General features: G+C 32.8%; 2 protein-coding genes across 2 annotated transcripts in view; one reads left to right on the forward strand and one right to left on the reverse strand.

The window, feature by feature from the left end:
• Window positions 1-2,264: 2,264 nt before the first annotated feature.
• On the forward strand, window positions 2,265-6,122 carry LOC123303047 (cilia- and flagella-associated protein 91-like). The gene is made up of 4 exons (XM_044886144.1): window positions 2,265-2,404; window positions 2,489-5,030; window positions 5,212-5,361; window positions 5,797-6,122. Exons 1-4 carry the CDS (start codon window positions 2,348-2,350, stop codon window positions 6,120-6,122), a joined length of 3,075 nt encoding a protein of 1,024 aa, XP_044742079.1. The 5' UTR covers window positions 2,265-2,347.
• A 12,564-nt stretch (window positions 6,123-18,686) lies between these two features.
• Window positions 18,687-18,961, reverse strand: part of LOC123303048 — a 509,686-nt gene continuing 509,411 nt past the window's right edge. The window contains exon 17 of the mRNA XM_044886145.1: window positions 18,687-18,932. Coding sequence (XP_044742080.1) covers window positions 18,687-18,932 — 246 coding nt within the window. The remainder of the gene's footprint in view (window positions 18,933-18,961) is intronic.

An 18,961-nucleotide genomic window follows, 5' to 3' on the forward strand; every position in this document is an offset into this window, starting at 1 on the left:
AAAAGCCTGAGGCGCTTAATATCAAGAATGAATCGAAAAATAATTAAGCATGTGGAGTAGATGTGGGGTTCCGATTCATTTTTGATATTTTAAATTGAGCGCCTCGAGCTTTTTCTTAAAATCAAAAAAGTCGATTTTTTCTTTTCCAATACTTGTCAAATCAACACCTGAAGATTCTAAAAAAAAAACCACGGGAGTTGACTTATTGAAATTTGTTGGAATGCAAAATAAATTAATTAATTGTCATATTTGATATAATTAATGCTAAGAAACAGTTAATTCTGATTTCTGAATATGTTAAGGAGAGTGACTCGCCAGTAATAGAAAAAAATAAATTTGTAGATAATATTCGAAATTTTTAGTATGTTACAGTTAGCAAAACATATTATTATATTTTAAAAATATTGGGGCATCTTACCGATTAATTAAGAGAGTAATTAATTAAATAAAAATTTACTACGTATCATAACCTGTTATGAGAATGTTTATGTTATTTAGTATATTTTTAATTAATTAAACTTCTTAATTGATCAGTAAGATACCCAAATTTTTGTTTTATACAGGTTTCGCATTTAAGATGAAGACATCCTCACACTTTCGTCATTTAGAGGAATATCAATTTGAAAAGTTTCACTGTCATACAGGGGGATAAGTCACATTTTTAAGTTAATTTTGAGCCAAAAATTTCAAAACTCGAGTCCATTTCACGAAAGTTTTGAAAGAAAAATTCATTTAGGAGAGTAGGTAGTTTTCGAGGTATTCGCCTTATATTTGAGGCCATATTTTCAAAAATATTTATCCGATCGTCAAATGAACCTGATTTTCGCATTTTTTGGGTCATATTTACCTTATAAACCAAGTTTTATCCAATTCTGAGAGTAAAAAATTTTTTCGGTTTTTTCGATTTTTTTGAAGGGGTACCCCTTAAGAAAATTGCAAAAAATTGAGAAAAAAATATTATTTCCGATTTTGACAAAACTCAGTTTATAAGCTAATTTTGCCCCAAAAAATTCAAAAATCCCGTTAAATTCGCAATTGGGACGGTAGTTTTCGAGATATTGCAAATTCGCCCTATATTTCTGGCCATATTTCCAAAACTACTTATCCGATTGTTAAATGAATCCGATTTTTGGATTTTTTGGGTCATATTTACCTTATAAACCAAGTTTTATCCAATTCTGAGAGTAAAAAATTTTTTCGGTTTTTTCGATTTTTTTGAAGGGGTACCCCTTAAGAAAATTGCAAAAAATTGAGAAAAAAATATTATTTCCGATTTTGACAAAACTCAGTTTATAAGCTAATTTTGCCCCAAAAAATTCAAAAATCCCGTTAAATTCGCAATTCGGACGGTAGTTTTCGAGATATTGCAAATTCGCCCTATATTTCTGGCCATATTTCCAAAACTACTTATCCGATTGTTAAATGAATCCGATTTTTGGATTTTTTGGGTCATATTTACCTTATAAACCAAGTTTTATCCAATTCTGAGAGTAAAAAATTTTTTCGGTTTTTTCGATTTTTTTGAAGGGGTACCCCTTAAGAAAATTGCAAAAAATTGAGAAAAAAATATTATTTCCGATTTTGACAAAACTCAGTTTATAAGCTAATTTTGCCCCAAAAAATTCAAAAATCCCGTTAAATTCGCAATTCGGACGGTAGTTTTCGAGATATTGCAAATTCGCCCAATATTTCTGGCCATATTTCCAAAAATACTTATCCGATTGTTAAATGAACCCGATTTTTGGATTTTTTGGGTCATATTTACCTTATAAACCAAGTTTTATCCAATTCTGAGAGTAAAAAATTTTTTCCGTTTTTTCGATTTTTTTGAAGGAGTACCTCTTCAGTGACGAAAGTGTGAAGGTTTCTTCATCTTAAATGCGATACACTGTATAATATGTTTCATTAATTATAACATACTAAAAATTTGTATCATTATCCACTAATTAATTTTTTTTCTATTACTGGCGAGTCACCCTCCTTAAATGTGTTAGAAATTAATAATTGCATTAAGCATCGATGTAACGTAAATGCATACAATTAATTAAAGTAGAAACAAAACAATTGAATGTTTAATAATAATAAACAGCCGTAGTTTGTAATAACAACGATTCACGATGGTCCAACTTGTAAGAAGATATTGATTTGTTTTTGATTTTAGGATTTTCCATTGAATGTGCCATGACGCAAAATCAAAACTCAACGAACTTGATAGAAAAGTGTGTTACTAAATTTTTACTATAAAAACCAAATGTACATTTGTTAAAATTCATCTGGTGTGAGTGATTTTTCATAGAAAGATCATTATAAATATCGGTCTTAACATCAATAACATTCATTTACAACAATGGGAAAATCACTTATATTGTTGAGTATCATTGCCCTTACGGCTTTGTGTACTTCCGTAAGTACATTCTTTAATCATTACAGAACTCTGTTTTATTTTCTTTATGGAAATAAAAATACTTTTGTTTTAAAAAACTTTTAGGTTTATCCATACTCAGTGCCATCATTACCAGGATCAAAATATGGAAGCGCAGCAGCTAATGGAAATTCGGCCGCGAATGGAAATGCTAATGAAAACGCTAATGCCAATGCTAATGAAAATGCTAATGCAAATGTTAACGCAAATGTTAACTCAAATGTTAATAATGAAGTTGCATTGAATTTACTTGCTTCAGGAGGATTTGGAGGATTATTCAAAGCAGGTGGAGGTATGGGAAGTTTTGCGGAGGCTGTGGTAGCTGCACAATCCGCAGAAAATACTCAAGCAAGTGCTGTAGCAAATGCTGCTGCACAAGCCAGAGCCGCTGCTGAAGCTGCTATACAAGCATCACAAAGTGGAGATAGTGCTCTAACATATGTACATGCTCAAGCTGCAGAAAAAGCCGCCGCTGAAGCTCAAGCTGCTGCTCAAGCTATATCAAGTGGATCATCTGTCTACGCTGCTGCTCAAGCTCAAGCTTCCGCTGCTGCACAAGCAGCTGCCAAAGCTTTAGCTCTTGCACAGGCATTTGCCTTAGCTGGAAGTCAAGCAAGTGTAAGCGGTTGGCCTCAAGTTGGTGTCCAAGCTGATTCTCATGTGGAAACTGTAACAAATGCTGTTGCTAGCGCCGCTGCACAAGCCACTGCTGCTGCTGAAGCAGCTGTTCAAGCCTCACAAAGTGGAGCCTTTGCACAAGCTGTGGCACAAGCCCAAGTGGCAGCTCAAGCTGCTGCTCAAGCAAAAGCCTCAGCGCGAGCCCTTGCCTCTGGATCACAAGCATATGCTGTTGCTCAAGCTCAAGTATCCGCTGCTTTACAAGCTGCTACCACTGCCCAAGCCGTTGCTCAAGCTTCTGCTACAGCTAATGCAGGAAATTCTGCTCAATTAACTGCTGTAGCTAATGCCGCAGCTCAAGCTACCGCCGCTGCTGAAGCTGCTGTGCAAGCATCACAAAGTGGAGCCGTTGTCCAAGCTTTTGCTCAAGCTCAGGCGGCTTCACAAGCTGCTGCTCAGGCCCAAGCCGCTGCTCAAGCCATTTCAGCTGGAACACAAGCATATGCTGTTGCTCAAGCTCATGCATCCGCTGCTACACAAGCAGCAGCCACAGCACAAGCCGTTGTTCAAAGTTCTGTTTCAACTAATGTCGGAAGTGCTGCTCAAGTAACTGCTGTAGCTAATGCCGCAGCTCAAGCTACCGCCGCTGCTGAAGCTGCTGTGCAAGCATCACAAAGTGGAGCCATTGCTCATGCATTCGCCCAAGCTCAAGCTGCTTCACAAGCTGCTGCTCAAGCTCAAGCCGCTGCTCGAGCCATTTCATCTGGATCACAAGCATACGTCATTGCACAAGCTCAAGCTTCCGCTGCCGTACAAGCAGCCACCACAGCTCAAGCTGTTGCACGAGCAGCTTCTAATGTTGAAGCTCAAGTTCAATTTCAAGCACAAGCTCATGCATCAGCTGTTGCTCAAGCGGAAGCACAAGTTCAAGCTGCTGCATCTGCTGCAGCCTCTGCGGCATCTGCAGTAGCAAATACTTATGCTACAGTCCAAGCTGGGTCAGCATCCACATCTGCCGTCGCTGAAGCCAAAGCTGCACAAAATGCAGCAGCTCAAGCAATTGCACAAGCTCAATCAGCTCAAGCTGCTGCACAAGCAATTGCTCAAGCAGGAGGCTCGTATGCTCAAGCTGCTGTGCAAGTAGTCGCTCAAGCTCAAGCAGTTCAAGCTCAAGCTGCACAAGTTGTAGCTCAAGCTGAAGCTGCTGTAAATGCTGCACAAGCCTATGCAAGTGTTTATACCAATGGCCAAGGACAATCTCAAACTCTATCTCAATCCCAAGTATCAGTACAAACTGTAGCCCAAGCTGCAGCGCAAGCTGTAGCTAAAGCACAATCTGCCGTAGCTACTGCCCAAGCTGCTGCACAAGCATCTGCATCTGGAGCTGTAGCACAAGCTGTAGCTCATGCTCAAGCTGCGCAACAAGCAGCAACACAAGCTGTTGCTGAGGCATCCGCAGTACAAGCCAGTGCATCTGCTCTTGCTCAAACATCAGCATACGGATCTGCAACTGCAAGTGCAGCGGTTCAAGCTTATGCTCAAGCCCAAGTTGCCCAACAAACAGCTGCTCAAGCAATTGCACAAGCACAAGCTATAACTTCTGGTAGATCTGAACCTTCTGGATTCGCTCTTGCTAGAGTACAAGGATCAGCCCAAGCTTATTCATCGGCTCGGGCAGCAGTTTCTGTAGCAGCCCAAGCTGTAGCAAAAGCCCAAACTGCCGTCGCTTCTGCTCAAGCTGCTGCACAAGCATCTGCATCTGGAGCCACGGCGCAAGCTGTTGCTCAAGCTCAAGCCGCCCAACAAGCAGCCACGCAAGCTGTTGCTCAAGCATCTGCAGCACATGCAAGTGCATCCGCCATTGCACAGGCATCAGCAGCTGGATCGGCTGCCTCCAGCGTCGCCGCCCAAGCAATTGCACAAGCTCAAGTTGCTCAACAAACAGCTGTTCAAGCAATCGCACAAGCGCAAGCTGTCGTTGGTGTTTTAGGTAAGAAAAAATAATCTAAACGTATTTGTTGTTTGTAAAATTGAATTGGACATTTGTTAAAACTGAATGAAAATTTTATGTATTGGAGTGAATAAAATGAATTGATAAAATAAAATTGTCTATAATTATAAAGAGGTTATTAGTAGATTTCTTACCTCAAAACACTTCGTAACATTCGTAGATGCATCTGCGAGTGGCAAAGCTGCAGTCACTGATGAAGGAGCAGGTTTCGCTGAATCTGCAGTGGCTCGTGGACAAGCTAGTTCTTTTGCACAAGCAAATTCTGCAGACCAAGGAGCAGCTTCTGCCGCAGCTGCTGCTGATTCAAGTGGTAAGATTCGTTACAAATGAAATTGTAGCTAAGAGAGTTTAAGAAAGTTTCAAAAAGGAGCCAAAGCGATCTATTTAGATCCTGTCTGTCTCTAAGGGTAGGGCCGTGCTCATTAGATTGAACGTGTATTTTAGCAAAAACTTGTTAGGAATTAGTAAAATCAGATTCTTTCAACAGACGCTTAAGAAATGCAGAAGGAGAGAAAAATTCCAACATACTTGTTTTTTAAATAAACAATTTTTGTTAGAAACTTAAAGCTAAGTTAGTTGTTATATTCTTAGTTTAGTTTTTTTAATTGTTTAGTTTCTAAGTTTAAGACTGAAATCGTTAGCTGATTAATACAATTTTAGCTGAAAAATAGTGTGTTGATAAATACAAACATTCCGATTAAATCTTATCGATATCAGTAGTTTAAATCATAAATTTTATTTACAGATAACAAAGCAACAAATTCAAATGAGGAAGCAAATGCCAACGCAAATGAAAATGCAAATACCAATCAAAACGCTAATGCCAACGCCAATGCAAATGTCAATGCCAATGTTAACAGCAGCTCAAATGCTGATGCTCTCGCTGTAATCAACTCCTTCTTCCGACGGAGTTTAAATTCAGGTGCACATAGTAATTCAAATGCTCAAGGTAATTCAAATGCTCAAGATAATGCAAATGCTAATGAAAATGCAAATGGCAATGTAAATTCGAACTCGAATTCAAATGTTGATGTCGCTATGTTATTGGCTGCCTTAGGATACAGGACCTAGAATGTTTTATTTAATGAATATAAAAAAGAAATGTATTTTGTTAAAAGATTGAGTGAAAAGTGAATAAAAAAGAATAATTTTTTGAAAAAAATGGTTTTTTTCTAACATATTTTTCCAAGTTCCTCTGAATATTTTTATTTGTTAAGTGTGCACAAGTTCAAACACTTTAATTTTGTAAGTGAACATTATTTTAACTCATTCTAAATTATCCGATAATTAAGTGAGGTCGAGTACGTAAATCAGTAACATAGGTCAATTGTTAGAGATTCAATAAAGTTAAAGTAGAAAAAATGTTCCTTATAAAAGAATAAACAACTTTTGTTTACCCTTGAGGGCGCAAATTAGCTTAGAAACATACAGGGTGTTCTGTTATTGACTGCAGAACTTTCACTTCCTGAATAAGCTGAGAAAAAAAAGAAGAAAATTTTCTTTACCAAATTTGAATCTGAAGCCTAATTTACGAGATAATTATCCAACTCTTATTATAATCAATTAATAAAAAATACATTCCTCATAATAAAATTCATCCAATAAAACACTACTTAAACTTATGTATGTATTTGTTTGTTTATAACTACATACACTGAGAAAGTGAGAGGAAAAATATTCGTATTACTTTGTGTGTAAGAGTGGCTATATTTATTTACTTACATGACGTAAAAAAACAAACAAATGCGTAATCAACACGTCTTTGCATGGTATTTCAACAATTATTCAATTAATTAATTTCAGCACAAGTTTATTCGTTCGAGATACTTTCGTAAGACTTTTTATAAATTTGGGTGAGGGGGGGGTAGTATTTCGGCTATAACTTCGCGGATGAAAGCTTTTAGATGCTCCAACGTTGCAATCTTGTTGATATAGACGCAATCTTAAGAAAGCCACACAAAAAATAAGAAATTTTTTATCTCTTATTGAAAAATTATATTTTGATTTTATCAAATTCTTAAGAAAAGTGGCTTTACGACGAAACTATCTATGATGGCCCTGAAAGGATTTGAATGGGATTTAGATAAAATAAGAAACAAATATTTTTAAACATATTATCATTATTTTTTTTCAAAAAAAAAAAAGTCTTATAAATTGCTAAAATTACAAATCTAATAACTATAATTTCGTCAGGAGCATTTAATAATTAATTTAATTATATGATTTAACAACTTATTAACAAATCAGAAACCTTAAATCAAATACTTTGATTAATATTTGTAATTTATTCATAGATATATATGTATATATATATATATAGGTTTACGTATCATAATTGCAATTAACAAATTTATAATTTTACTCAAATCAACAGTCTGAGTAAAATCATAACTTTTTTTCATATTATTAACAAAGCGTATAGATAATAATTGATTCTCAGATACAAAACTCTCATCTCGAAAATAAATAAAAAAATTTATATGAAAAAGAAGTTAGACAGTATACCAGAAAATTATATGAAGCATTTCGAAAAAGTCAATTGATTAATTTTTCTAAAAACTATGGTTCGTTTTGGTTATTGACGATTTCGAAATTTGTTTTTGACTTAATCTAATAATTATTATAGAAGGATACCTATACATTTAATTAAAGAAGTTCTTACGAAATACTGTTCTAGCGACGATGGTTTAAGCGTCACAATTTTTTTTTTAAATTTACTATTGCATATTATATACGTAAAATAACGTTAAGTGATTTTAAGTATTATATTTATATAAATTGTTTTTATCGTTAGTGGATTACCATTTTTAGATGGACCAAACTCAGTTCCAAATTCAAAATTAGTGCTTGCACAAGCAAAGTTCAGTACTATAATTGGTTTCCAGGTACATATATTACACATGTGCATATTTTTAAATGTAGGCTTAACTGTAAGTTTAACTTTCCAGAGAAAGCTAACTTATTAACTTCCCAGAGGAAGGAAGTTAATGTAATGGGGCCGATTTGGAAAATCTCCAGTTTGACATATTTTCGCGGCTACAAGGCCGCAATACCCGAATCAATCCTTTTCAATGTCTGTCTGAGTGTGTGTGTGCGTATGTTCGTGTGTGCGTATATTCTTATGCGACGCGTAATCGCGAATTTAAGAACTGAAACAGTTTTCAGCAGAATTCCGTTTAGCCGTTTTTTAATGGTAATAAAAAACTGGAAAAAACTGAATAAACAGAATCTGAAAAGTGGATAAAACACATAATTTATCTATGGAGATAGTGAGCGTTCCAGCATAAGCTGCAGTACATGGTCGAAAAATAATCTATGAAGGCGAACAAGACCTTTTTTAATGTTTTTCCCCCTCTGGGAAGTTAGTCGTTTGAACTACAGGGGTAGCACTCACACGACTTCAGTACCACACCGACTATGTACTGCCAATTTATTTCCTAAATTATACTATCAGAGTATGGCCGAGATTTTTATTCGAAAAAATTTGATTACTATCTGAAGTAATAATATATAAAAGCTAATAGTGATTAAATGATTAATTTGCGACGATTTTAGAGTACGCTTTCTTATTAACGCTAGCGTTATGGAGAAGAGAAAACTTGGCAATTAAGGCATTAAGAACTTTTGGGGGTAGTGTTCATCTATACAAATTTTAAAGAATCTAAAGCCTACCTGAAGAAAGTTAAAAAGTCAATCATTGAGTTTTTACGGTGATAGACAGGCTTGTGACCTGACTGAGAAGTGCATGAATTACTAAATACGAAAAGGCAGATTAAAATTACAGTTTGAAAACATAGAACGTATCAAAACACAGCGAAAAAACGTGCTTAGTTTAACTTTTGCAGGATGAACTTTTTATTAAATTTTCAAAAGCTATCTTAGCTTGAAGAGCGACTGTTGTTCTATAGAGATATGGAGAAATCTCTCTAAATCGACAGAAAAAAGTTGATGCTGTAATAAAAAAAGAAAACTGCTTAAGAATATTTTGGAATACGAAAAAAGCTTATCCAAGTAGCTTCTCGTGATGAGGAAGGTACTCTTTTGATTTTTTGGAAAGTACAAGGTCCAAAAACCAGCTATATGCTGTAAAAAATGGGGAATTAGATTATTACCGATATCGATTTTTCTCATCAGAATGAATTTATCACAAATTTTTGTTAGGAAATCCAACAAAATATCATATACAATGCACAAGCATTATCCATAAAAATCCAAATTCGGTATCGAATACGGTCCATCTATTATAGTTATAAAATATTTCACTTAGGATGAAGCATAAACTATATAGAAAATTTATATAAACAAATAAATAAAAAATATTTACACATTTATTTTTAAGTTTTTTGGACGGCAAGCAAATTAAAAATTTAATTTAAAATCACTTAACATCATTAATTGATTTTTTTTTCTATTTTTTAAGTGTAGCTCAATTTTTTTAGCTTATTTCTGACATTGCATTAACAAGTGATCTAAAAAATTCTTGTGTTTTTGTTTTTTTTATTTAATTTTTTATAAATTAATTCATAATAATTAATCTTAATAATAATACTTAATTCTTAAATTTGATTTTTTTCTGTCTTATATAACAATTATACCTTAAATATTTATGTTTGAAATAAAAATTTAATAACTTATTTACAAATAACAATGTAATACATAAATCAAAATATTTTGTTTGGTTATGTTTTTATTTTTATTATAAAAAAAATGTCAGAGAATGGAGTGTCATTTTTATTTTAAGGTTAGAATGAAAAGGCATCATTTTTTGGCATTTCGATGTATTTCTCTATAAGTGAAAAGTCTTTAAGACTAAAAATGTCGTTGTACTAGTTGGATATTTTCACAGTAACACTTTAAGAATGCCAGTTTTTTTTATACCAGTCTAAATTTTTAATCAGTCAAATTATGGTGTTTTCTCTCAGACAGAGAGATTTCTCTCAAGAAGTCAACTTTCAAGCTAACACTGATGCGGAAGTAAAAGCAGAAAAAGTGTCAAAGTTCGGGCTAGCCATGAATATGTGCCTTAATGTCCGTTTGTTATTTAGGTTTAAGAGGCTACAAGCAAGGCATTCTTTTCATAAGTGGGCGCGAATAATAATGTATAGAAAATAAGATGTAGTGATAAGAAGTCTTGATCTTATAATCGCAAGACTATATTTGCACTCTTGCAAGAAAACGTGCAATTGTGGATCCCAGCAAAATCAACCACGTCTACAAAGAGCAATGGAGTGGATATTTAAGTGATTTCTAAATATAGTCACTTTATGTCTACTTTCAAATTATGTTTTGGCTTGATATCAAGACTATTTTGAGATGTTTACACCATCTTTAAAAATAGTCTCGAGTTTGGATTTGGATGTAACCAAGTCCGTTCGCGGTGTGCCTAGGGCAGCGGGTTCGATTCTCGCCGTCACCACAAAAATTAGTTTAATTAATAGTTGTTATGGGCTGGTGTAGTGCATGGTATAAGCATGAAGGAGGTGCACTCCGCCTCTGAAAATAATTGAAGATCTGATTAATGAAATTATCAGCGGAAAAGGTGGCAAAACACATATATGGTATCACAATAGGCTCTATAGCCTAAGTGTGTCCTTCGTGGACAGCCAATATAACCTAACCTAACCCAACCTTAGATTTGGATATCATTTTCATAGTGTAAGCTGAGTCTTCTTTTATTACAAACAGATAGCAGAGTCGTTTTTCCTACTGGCTTTTCAAACTCGTGTGTTAGAGTAGTTACTGCATTTGAAGTCTTTTTTTTGTTTATATCCGATATTTTATCTAAGAAGATAAAGAAACGGGTGAGACACTTATACACTTAAATTTATTTAATTTTTTTTGGTACAAACAAAATATTTTGTTCTATATATAAATGGCGAGCTCAAAATAAAAAATTTATTTACTCAGGCAGGAAGTTATGATGAACTGATAATATTTTTTGTCTAATTTGCTTATAAATAGGTTTTATTTTTTATAATTTATGTTTTTTTGTAGAATGATTTTTAAATTTTTTTTTCTCATTTTTTTATTGTACAAAAATATGAAATTTGTTTTTCTAATTATAAAAAAATAATTAAACAAAAGAAGAAGCTTACAAATTTAAGATTTTCTTTTTTTATCCATCAACAAACATCATCAATACATTTTGGAGATGTGTGTAAGTGTGTGTGTATGTGTGTGTGTGTGTGTATGTGTGTATATGTGTGTAAAATAGGTAGTTTGGTTTTGGAATCTGTGCAAACACCAGAGCAAGAGATTGCGTTAAATTTTGATTTTTTTAAGACAGTTATATCTAACTGAAAATAAGAACAACTTTTGTAAATAACAGCTTGATTTATTGCTTGGGTTTATTAGTCAGTAGATGTAAGTGTCTACGAAAAAAACACTGATCCAATCATTCTAGGATTCTTCAACGAGATCACATAAAGTGTTATTGAATTTTTTAAATTGTCGGGAAGCGAAATATTCAGGATCATAGGTTTCAATTTGGTGTTATTCGACGCAGTCCGTGTAAATAACCGCAAAGAGATATTGATAAGTTTATTTCTGTCTAACAAATGAGTTAAAGAAAGCAGCGCCGGACCAAGGGTGGAGTAAGTGAAGCGGGCGTTCCAGGCCTTTGATTGAAAAGGGCGCCAAAATGCCAAATACAAAAAACAATTTCGCATTTTAAGTGTTGATTATTGAAATACAAGTTAATTTATGGAAAAGAAGGTGTCGAAAGACGTTCTCGCTATACCTTGCTTTGGGGGTTGAGCCGGCGCTGAAAGAAAGATGCATATAGTTTTAACATTCTTTTATAACTGCTATTATATGTCTGTGCTGAAAAGGCACAAAATGATAATTAAGTCTCTAAATTGTTTCTAGCGAGAGACACTGCAATTAGTAAATAACTGAAATATTAGTCAGCAGATCAAGGCTGCATTAATTTTTGGCGCTTACATGCTTTCAGCGTTCTTCCAGAATGTTGTCTTTCTTTGTAGGAAGAGCTTAGTTTTTTTTGAGAATTAACGCCATTGTTTATAATCAGGAACGAACGCCAATAAATGGTATCCATAATATTTTTTGTTAATTTCTATTCCGAAACTGTGGATTATTTTGCGACAATTTTCGACTCTTATATTATCCTACAACGAACAAAAAATGAGATAGGCATTCGTAGAAAATTGAGTTTTATAACCTTTGACCTTGACTACACCTTCTGCGCATTACACATTTTTAAGTGATTATTGCAAGTGCTTAGCCCAAGTGTTTAGTAACAGCACTAAGCACAGTAGCACAGTTTAGTGAGGAAGAAGAGGAAACGATGTCTCATCTTCTCTGTTACTGCCGAGTTCTTGCTACGAGTAGGTGGACTCGAGCCAGCCTTTATTTGACGATCTTTCCGACCTAAAGTCCGTTGACGTCAAAGCACTCCCACTGTTTTAAAACACCTCCAAATGGTTCATGGAGTAGTGGCCGATGATGGATCAACCTTTTTTCGGTATCACAACGATCCCCATGGTCTAAGTGTGTACCACATCAGGATAGCCACTCTAAGCTATCCTAACCTAAGCCCAGTTTAACAATGTGATAAGTGTAAGTGGTCAGTAATTTTGCTAGTATGTGACTTAGCTAGTATTTTGCTAGTAGTGCACTTGTAAAAATTAACTTAGCACTTTCACTGCTAAAAGTACACTCGCTATTTCACTTATGAAAGTGTAAATGTGACATAACAAAAAAAGTGTTTCATCGTTTTAATTTCTCCTAAAATAATTGGAGCAACACATCCAAAAAAGAGTAGATAACAATCTCACCACATCAGTTCATTTTGTGCTTAACAACAACAAAAATTTGTTTTCAGCAATTCATAATTTATTGAAGCTACAAAAACTTATAAAAATATATGTTATTAAAAATGATTACGTACTTAAATTCGTTTCAATTTTTTTTTTTTTTACTTTAATTTTATAAATATTTGCTAACCATTACTTAATAAGCTTTTTTTTTGAAAATTATTTTATATACACAGTCATTTGCATTATATCCCTGTGTGTCTTTTAAAAAATTGTTTTTTACTTTTTTTTAATGATTTAAATGACTGTTTCATTTTAAATTAATTAGGACGTTGGTTTATTTTTTTAAATTAATTTACATTAAATATTTCTATTGCTTATTTAAATTTGTCGTTTCAGGGTTAATCTTTACAACAAAGACACATTGTATTGTATTGACATCTAACGATTATTTGTTCAACTAGTTTTTACTGCTATAATGGGGGTGTAAAGATTAGGTACAAGTGGGGAGTTAATGTGCCTTTTTGAAGTATATCAGACAAATTTAAATTTAAATTATACATATATACATTTAATTTTCACTAATTTATGGGATTGATGTGTTTTCGTTTGGTAATCATTTCCAAAATGAGTTTTTCTTCTTAATTGTGTTTTTTCTCGACTAAGTTGCGTTCTTTAACTTCAAATGTAAGATTTTGAATGTATTAATCAGTCTAATGTAATAGCCAGATATTTTTTCTTTGTTTTTTCTTAGAAATTTTCCCTATTTTAATACACCTCAAAGTTGCTATTACACATGACATTCAAAGTCAAATTGAGGGTAGGAAACAGCTATCGGGGTTTGAAGTGAGACTTTATGACACTAAAATGGGAAAAAGTGATAGTTTCTTTGTAAAGGTAATTTTGGAGACTACATCTTGGAATGTGCTAGAAAGGCGACGAGTTTTTCCCAAAAGATTTATAAAAAAAGTTTCATACTACTTTTATACCATACAAAGGAAAATAATTTTGAAAACTTGTTAAAAAAGAGCTTTAATTTCTTGAAGGTTTTAGGATTTTGCAACCACTAAACGATTTCGATTAACAAATAAATTCCAGAAATCTGTTTAGGACTTATCTATTTAATCGTCTTACTTTGAAAGACTTTTTCTCCCGTCTTTCTTCCTTCTTTTTTCCCGTAGAATGTACATAACCTTAATTACGCTTTGCAGTAAATTTAATTAGTTGTATCTTATCCCGGGATATCTATGGAATAGTGGCCGGGGATGGGCCAACCCTTTTTCGGTATCACAACGGACCCTATGGTCTAAGTGTGTCTCACCTCAGGACAGCCATTCATTACATAACCTAATCACCATATCCCACTTCTGATATCAAAATAGGCCTTAACTGCATATGATCAATTCAGAGGAAAAACTCATGTTTGGAAATTTTGCATGTATCATGAATTATTACTAACGGACCAGGGGGCATTTTGTTGCACAATTTTTTAATTTATTTATGATATTTATAATAATTATTAGCCTAATTTTTTTTTATATATAAATGTGCTGTGATAAATATTTATATATATTTTTTAATACAAAAAAAATCTCTTTCTTTTTGCATATGAGCCTTTGGTTTTAAATCAGTGTTGAACTAGACAGTTCTATTTCAGGAATTGAATTTATAGATTTCGCCATTTTTCTAATCTTTTACTTCATTTGAAAAGAAATTGTACTAAATGAAAGTAAAATTTAAAAAGCTTGTCTTTGGAAAATGATATATTCTTACAATTATCTTCAAAATTTCTTAAAAAAAGACCTACATTTAAATTATTTACCGTATTAGGTTTTAGTCCAGAAAAACTGTGGAAAAGAGTGGAAATTAATTAAAACTAAGTATAAGGTCGAGCCATTTATCATACATAGTGTCTTTACAAGGTCTTTACAACACTCTATTAGATATAATAATAATATATAAGAAGGGTACCAGAAATTGGTCCTTAGAACCTGGAACAAACCCTCCTTTAGAACAACCTGTCAACCGTAGGTATGACGTCACCGAGTAAGAGATGCCATTTTAAGCAAATGAAATTAGAGGATTCTGTCGAGACCAGACTTTCTGCCACGCAAAAAGCCTACAGCTTCTGCGCCGGGGTTTCTTTCAAAATTGATGGATCCAAGGTTTTATGCCCAAACATCCTAAACCTGACATCCTACAAGTTTCTGCAGGTACAAATAATATGTATGGATGTTTCAATGTTCTCCATACAGGCTCTGTAAGAGGGGCATCTGAGATCCTCATGTTATCAAGGTGGTATTTCAATCGACAGAGCCCTATCAAGAGTCCCGCCACCCTTCTCTACTGTGCTCTAGTAAGTTTCAGGCGAGCACAATCGAATGGCCTAGCTGTAGTTGTACACAGTTTGATCTATCGCATTAATCAAGATGGGCTTGTCGAAGTCGAATTCCTTGATTCGGTAAATGACGGGGCATCTTGATATGGTAATGATAAGTCAAAGTCAATGCAACGCGTAAACAATTTTTTCGTAAGAATCAAAAAATAAGTTCAACAAATAACACTGATAGGGTACTAATTTTGATTCGGCGAAGCCGTTGGCAAAGATTTTAAATTGAAAATCATTTTCGACCTTTGCTTTCACCACCGCTTTGAAATTTGTTCAATCAATTCCTGAATCGAGCTTGTTCAGTCCAAAACTAATTTCAATGTTTTAACTAATTTTATAAATCTACTAATAAGGTGAATAATTTTTTAATATATTTTTTAATTTTTTTTGTTTTTATACATTTAGGAAGACATTTATGATTGTGTGACATCATTTTTTTTTTTAAATATTCGTACACAATTTATTTAATTTTTTGTTAAATCAATTCATGTATACTTCTTTTCTTTGATTCATCTCAAAAAATAAATGAGCCATTTTTTTGAGTTGTGTGTGACATAGAATTGATTTATTTATTTTGTTTCAATGAAAAAATCATAAATAATGTTAGGATGTTGGTTTTTTTATATATAGGGTGTTCCATTTTCGATGTTATTTTTGAATGTGCTGCCATTTTGATGTGGCAATCGAATAACCTCTCGTTAAGCAGGCATTAATTGATCGACTAGATTTTTCTAGGCGACTGTTTTCTTCCGTTTTCTATGTAGATAATTCAAGGCAACTGTCTATCTATACTAAAGCTCCGCAAACTATAGATGATCGGAAAATCATTGATTCCATTCAAAACATAGGTGTGGAAATTTTATCCAAAATAATTTTTTTGCTAATCGGGAATCTTTCACTCCACAAAACATGAAAATCGAGTAGAAAAGATCGAAATGGCGAAACATTTTTGTAAAAACAACATCGAAAGTGGAACCCCTTTTAGTTAAATTATAAAGTCAGGTTCATTTTTTTTAGGTTTTTACAATTCTAATGGTTTTTGGTTGTGCTTTAGAAGTATTTTTTTTAGGTTATTCACACATTATAAAATATTTTTAAGCCAAAGTTAAATAATCTAAGCCACGATTAACTAGTGTTATGTAATACTCTGAGTTGAAAATTTTCAATATTTTTGAAATAATTAAAGTGTTTCAAATGAAGTTGAAATGCTCCATGTATAAACACGCCTGCGTAAATGGTAATTATTTTGACAGTAATTGCTAGTTGCATAAGCGAAGGCGGGTCACTTCAACTCTCTTACACAACTTTAAAGTCGAAATAAATAAGAGATCGGAAAGATCTATTCAGCAGCTATCAGCATAGACTTTTGCCCAAATAGAATATTAATTTGCCCAAATAGAAAATTTAAACTAATTAAAAAATTTAATTTATAAACAAATATCATACAAAATATCAGCGTGTTTCTTTACACAGCCAACTGACGTCATGACCATAGACTAATAGGTGGCCACTGTGTTCAGCGTTTTCGTCAAATTACGCATGAAAGGACCCCGCATACACTACATTAATGTTTGGTTTTGGTTAAAATTTTTTGAATACTATGGATTAAGGTAGTTTTGATCATTCTGATCAAAAGTTCTTATGGACTCAACTCTCAAAAACCCTTTCCTGCCCAACTACGGCCCCATGTAGGCATAAATTTTAAAGGACCGTAGCTGGGAAGCTAAGCCTTTTTGAGGGTTGAATTCACAAGAACTTTTGATTAGCACGGTCTAAACTACCTTAATCCATAGTTTTCGAAAATTTTTAACCGAAACCAAAAGTCAATATCTCATGTAGGCATAACCTTTGAAGGGCCGTAGTTTAGAAGAGAAGGGATTTTGAGGGTTGAGTTCATGAGTATTTTTGATCAAAACTACCATAACCAAAAATAAGTGTATTGTGTGCGGGGTCCTTGGAAAATGTAAAATTTAAATGCATTCAGGGCTCTTATCGATTTATTTAATTGAGAGACTTTTCAAAAATGGGCGTAATACCTTATTGCTGTTATTTAATTTTGGGTATTTGTATTATTGAATTTGAAATTGAGGATTACATAAACACTGAATTTTTTAACTCATACTTTGAAATTATTTGACGGGCAGAGAAAAATTTTGGCAGTTTTGAAGAAATTATCACATATTTTTAATTTATTTATAAAAATTTAGTAATCAATTTAAATAAAAAAATCGATTACAAATATGTAAATTAGTCAATTCGTTAAATTTATAGATGTATATAAATGGCAAATTTTTCCAAAATTATTACTAAGACAGGAGGCCGTTTTTTTTTTTATAATTATTTATTGCCGTGTTCAAAGGATGAGTTAATTTAAATTCAACCAAAAATATTCTAATTAGAAAAATAGTTCAAGGAAAGTAAGCTTTTTCGTATTTTTTTTTCAACGTATTGGCTTTATTCTTTTAAAAAGGTTGCATTTTTTGAGTTTACACGCCTTTCTTTATATTTTTTTGATGAAAATTCAGTTTCCAAATACAGAAAGGTGTTGATACTTGTTCGAAATTCTCTTATAAATATATAAATGAAATTTTGAAACTTCCAAACAGCTTTATTTTCTCAATTTTGAAAGTCATTAAGTCCTTAGCTTAAAGTATGTGATATGCGCACGATTGGTTGCGTACAAAACTTAATTTACAAAGAAAGGGAGTTAAATAAAACTTGGTTTTAATGGGATAGTTTCTATAACAATATAAGTAGCCAAATAGAGTTTTTTTTTGTAGTAATTTTGCATTTAGGTCACTCCTTCACGTTTAAGTAGTATTTTATTTGATGAATGTATTTTTTATTAATTGAGTAATATACGAGTAGGTTAATTATCTCGTAAATTAGGCCTCAAATGCAAATTTAGTACAGAACATTTTCTTTTTTTTTTTCTCAGCTTATCCAACAAGCGAAATTTCTGCAGACAATTGTAGAACACCCTGTATAACAGTATTCGTTTTATCGTTGACAGATTAACTTCACTTCTTTCTCACTCCGATAGAAATACCTTAAAATACGATGATGCATTTCTAACATTTCCTTCATCGATCACCTTAAAAATGCTTAACCTTCTTTAAAAGACCTTATTTTTTATGATGTGAGAATATCGCTAAAAATTTAGCCTTAATTCCATTTTATAAATAACGAATGATTTGAAAAATTTTGGTAAAGCATGCGCAATGATAAATTTTGTTTTGGGTAAAAATTTAAAATCAATTCGTTATTGATAAACATGAATGTAGCTACGTATGTAAATTACAGATATGTGAATATTTATAGTTATTATAATAATTAATATATATAAATTTTTTTGTCATTTTTTTCTTTCAATATTTTTTGAACAATATTTTACAATGCTAATCATTTTTGTTTATTTAATTATTTAGTATAAATTTAATTGTGCCAATGATATGGAATGATTTAAGTGTGTCACAAATGATGTAGAAAGTGCCAACTGGATGTTGATCGAATTATAACTCGATGGAGTACTAATATTGTTGATAGAATTATTAGTACAGGACTTGATGTTGTTTGTCTTTGTTGTGCATTTATTTTGGCTGGAATTACTTCAACTTCAGCCATTTTAAATATTGATAGGAGTAAATGTGAGTTGAATTCAGGATGTTGTGTGTTGATTTTTTCACTTATATCTTCTAAAATTTGTGCACATTGTTCCTGAAACACGCAATAAAGTTTTTAATCAT

Source organism: Chrysoperla carnea, chromosome X (genome assembly GCF_905475395.1).
Source record: "Chrysoperla carnea chromosome X, inChrCarn1.1, whole genome shotgun sequence".
Classification (NCBI taxonomy): domain Eukaryota; kingdom Metazoa; phylum Arthropoda; class Insecta; order Neuroptera; family Chrysopidae; genus Chrysoperla; species Chrysoperla carnea.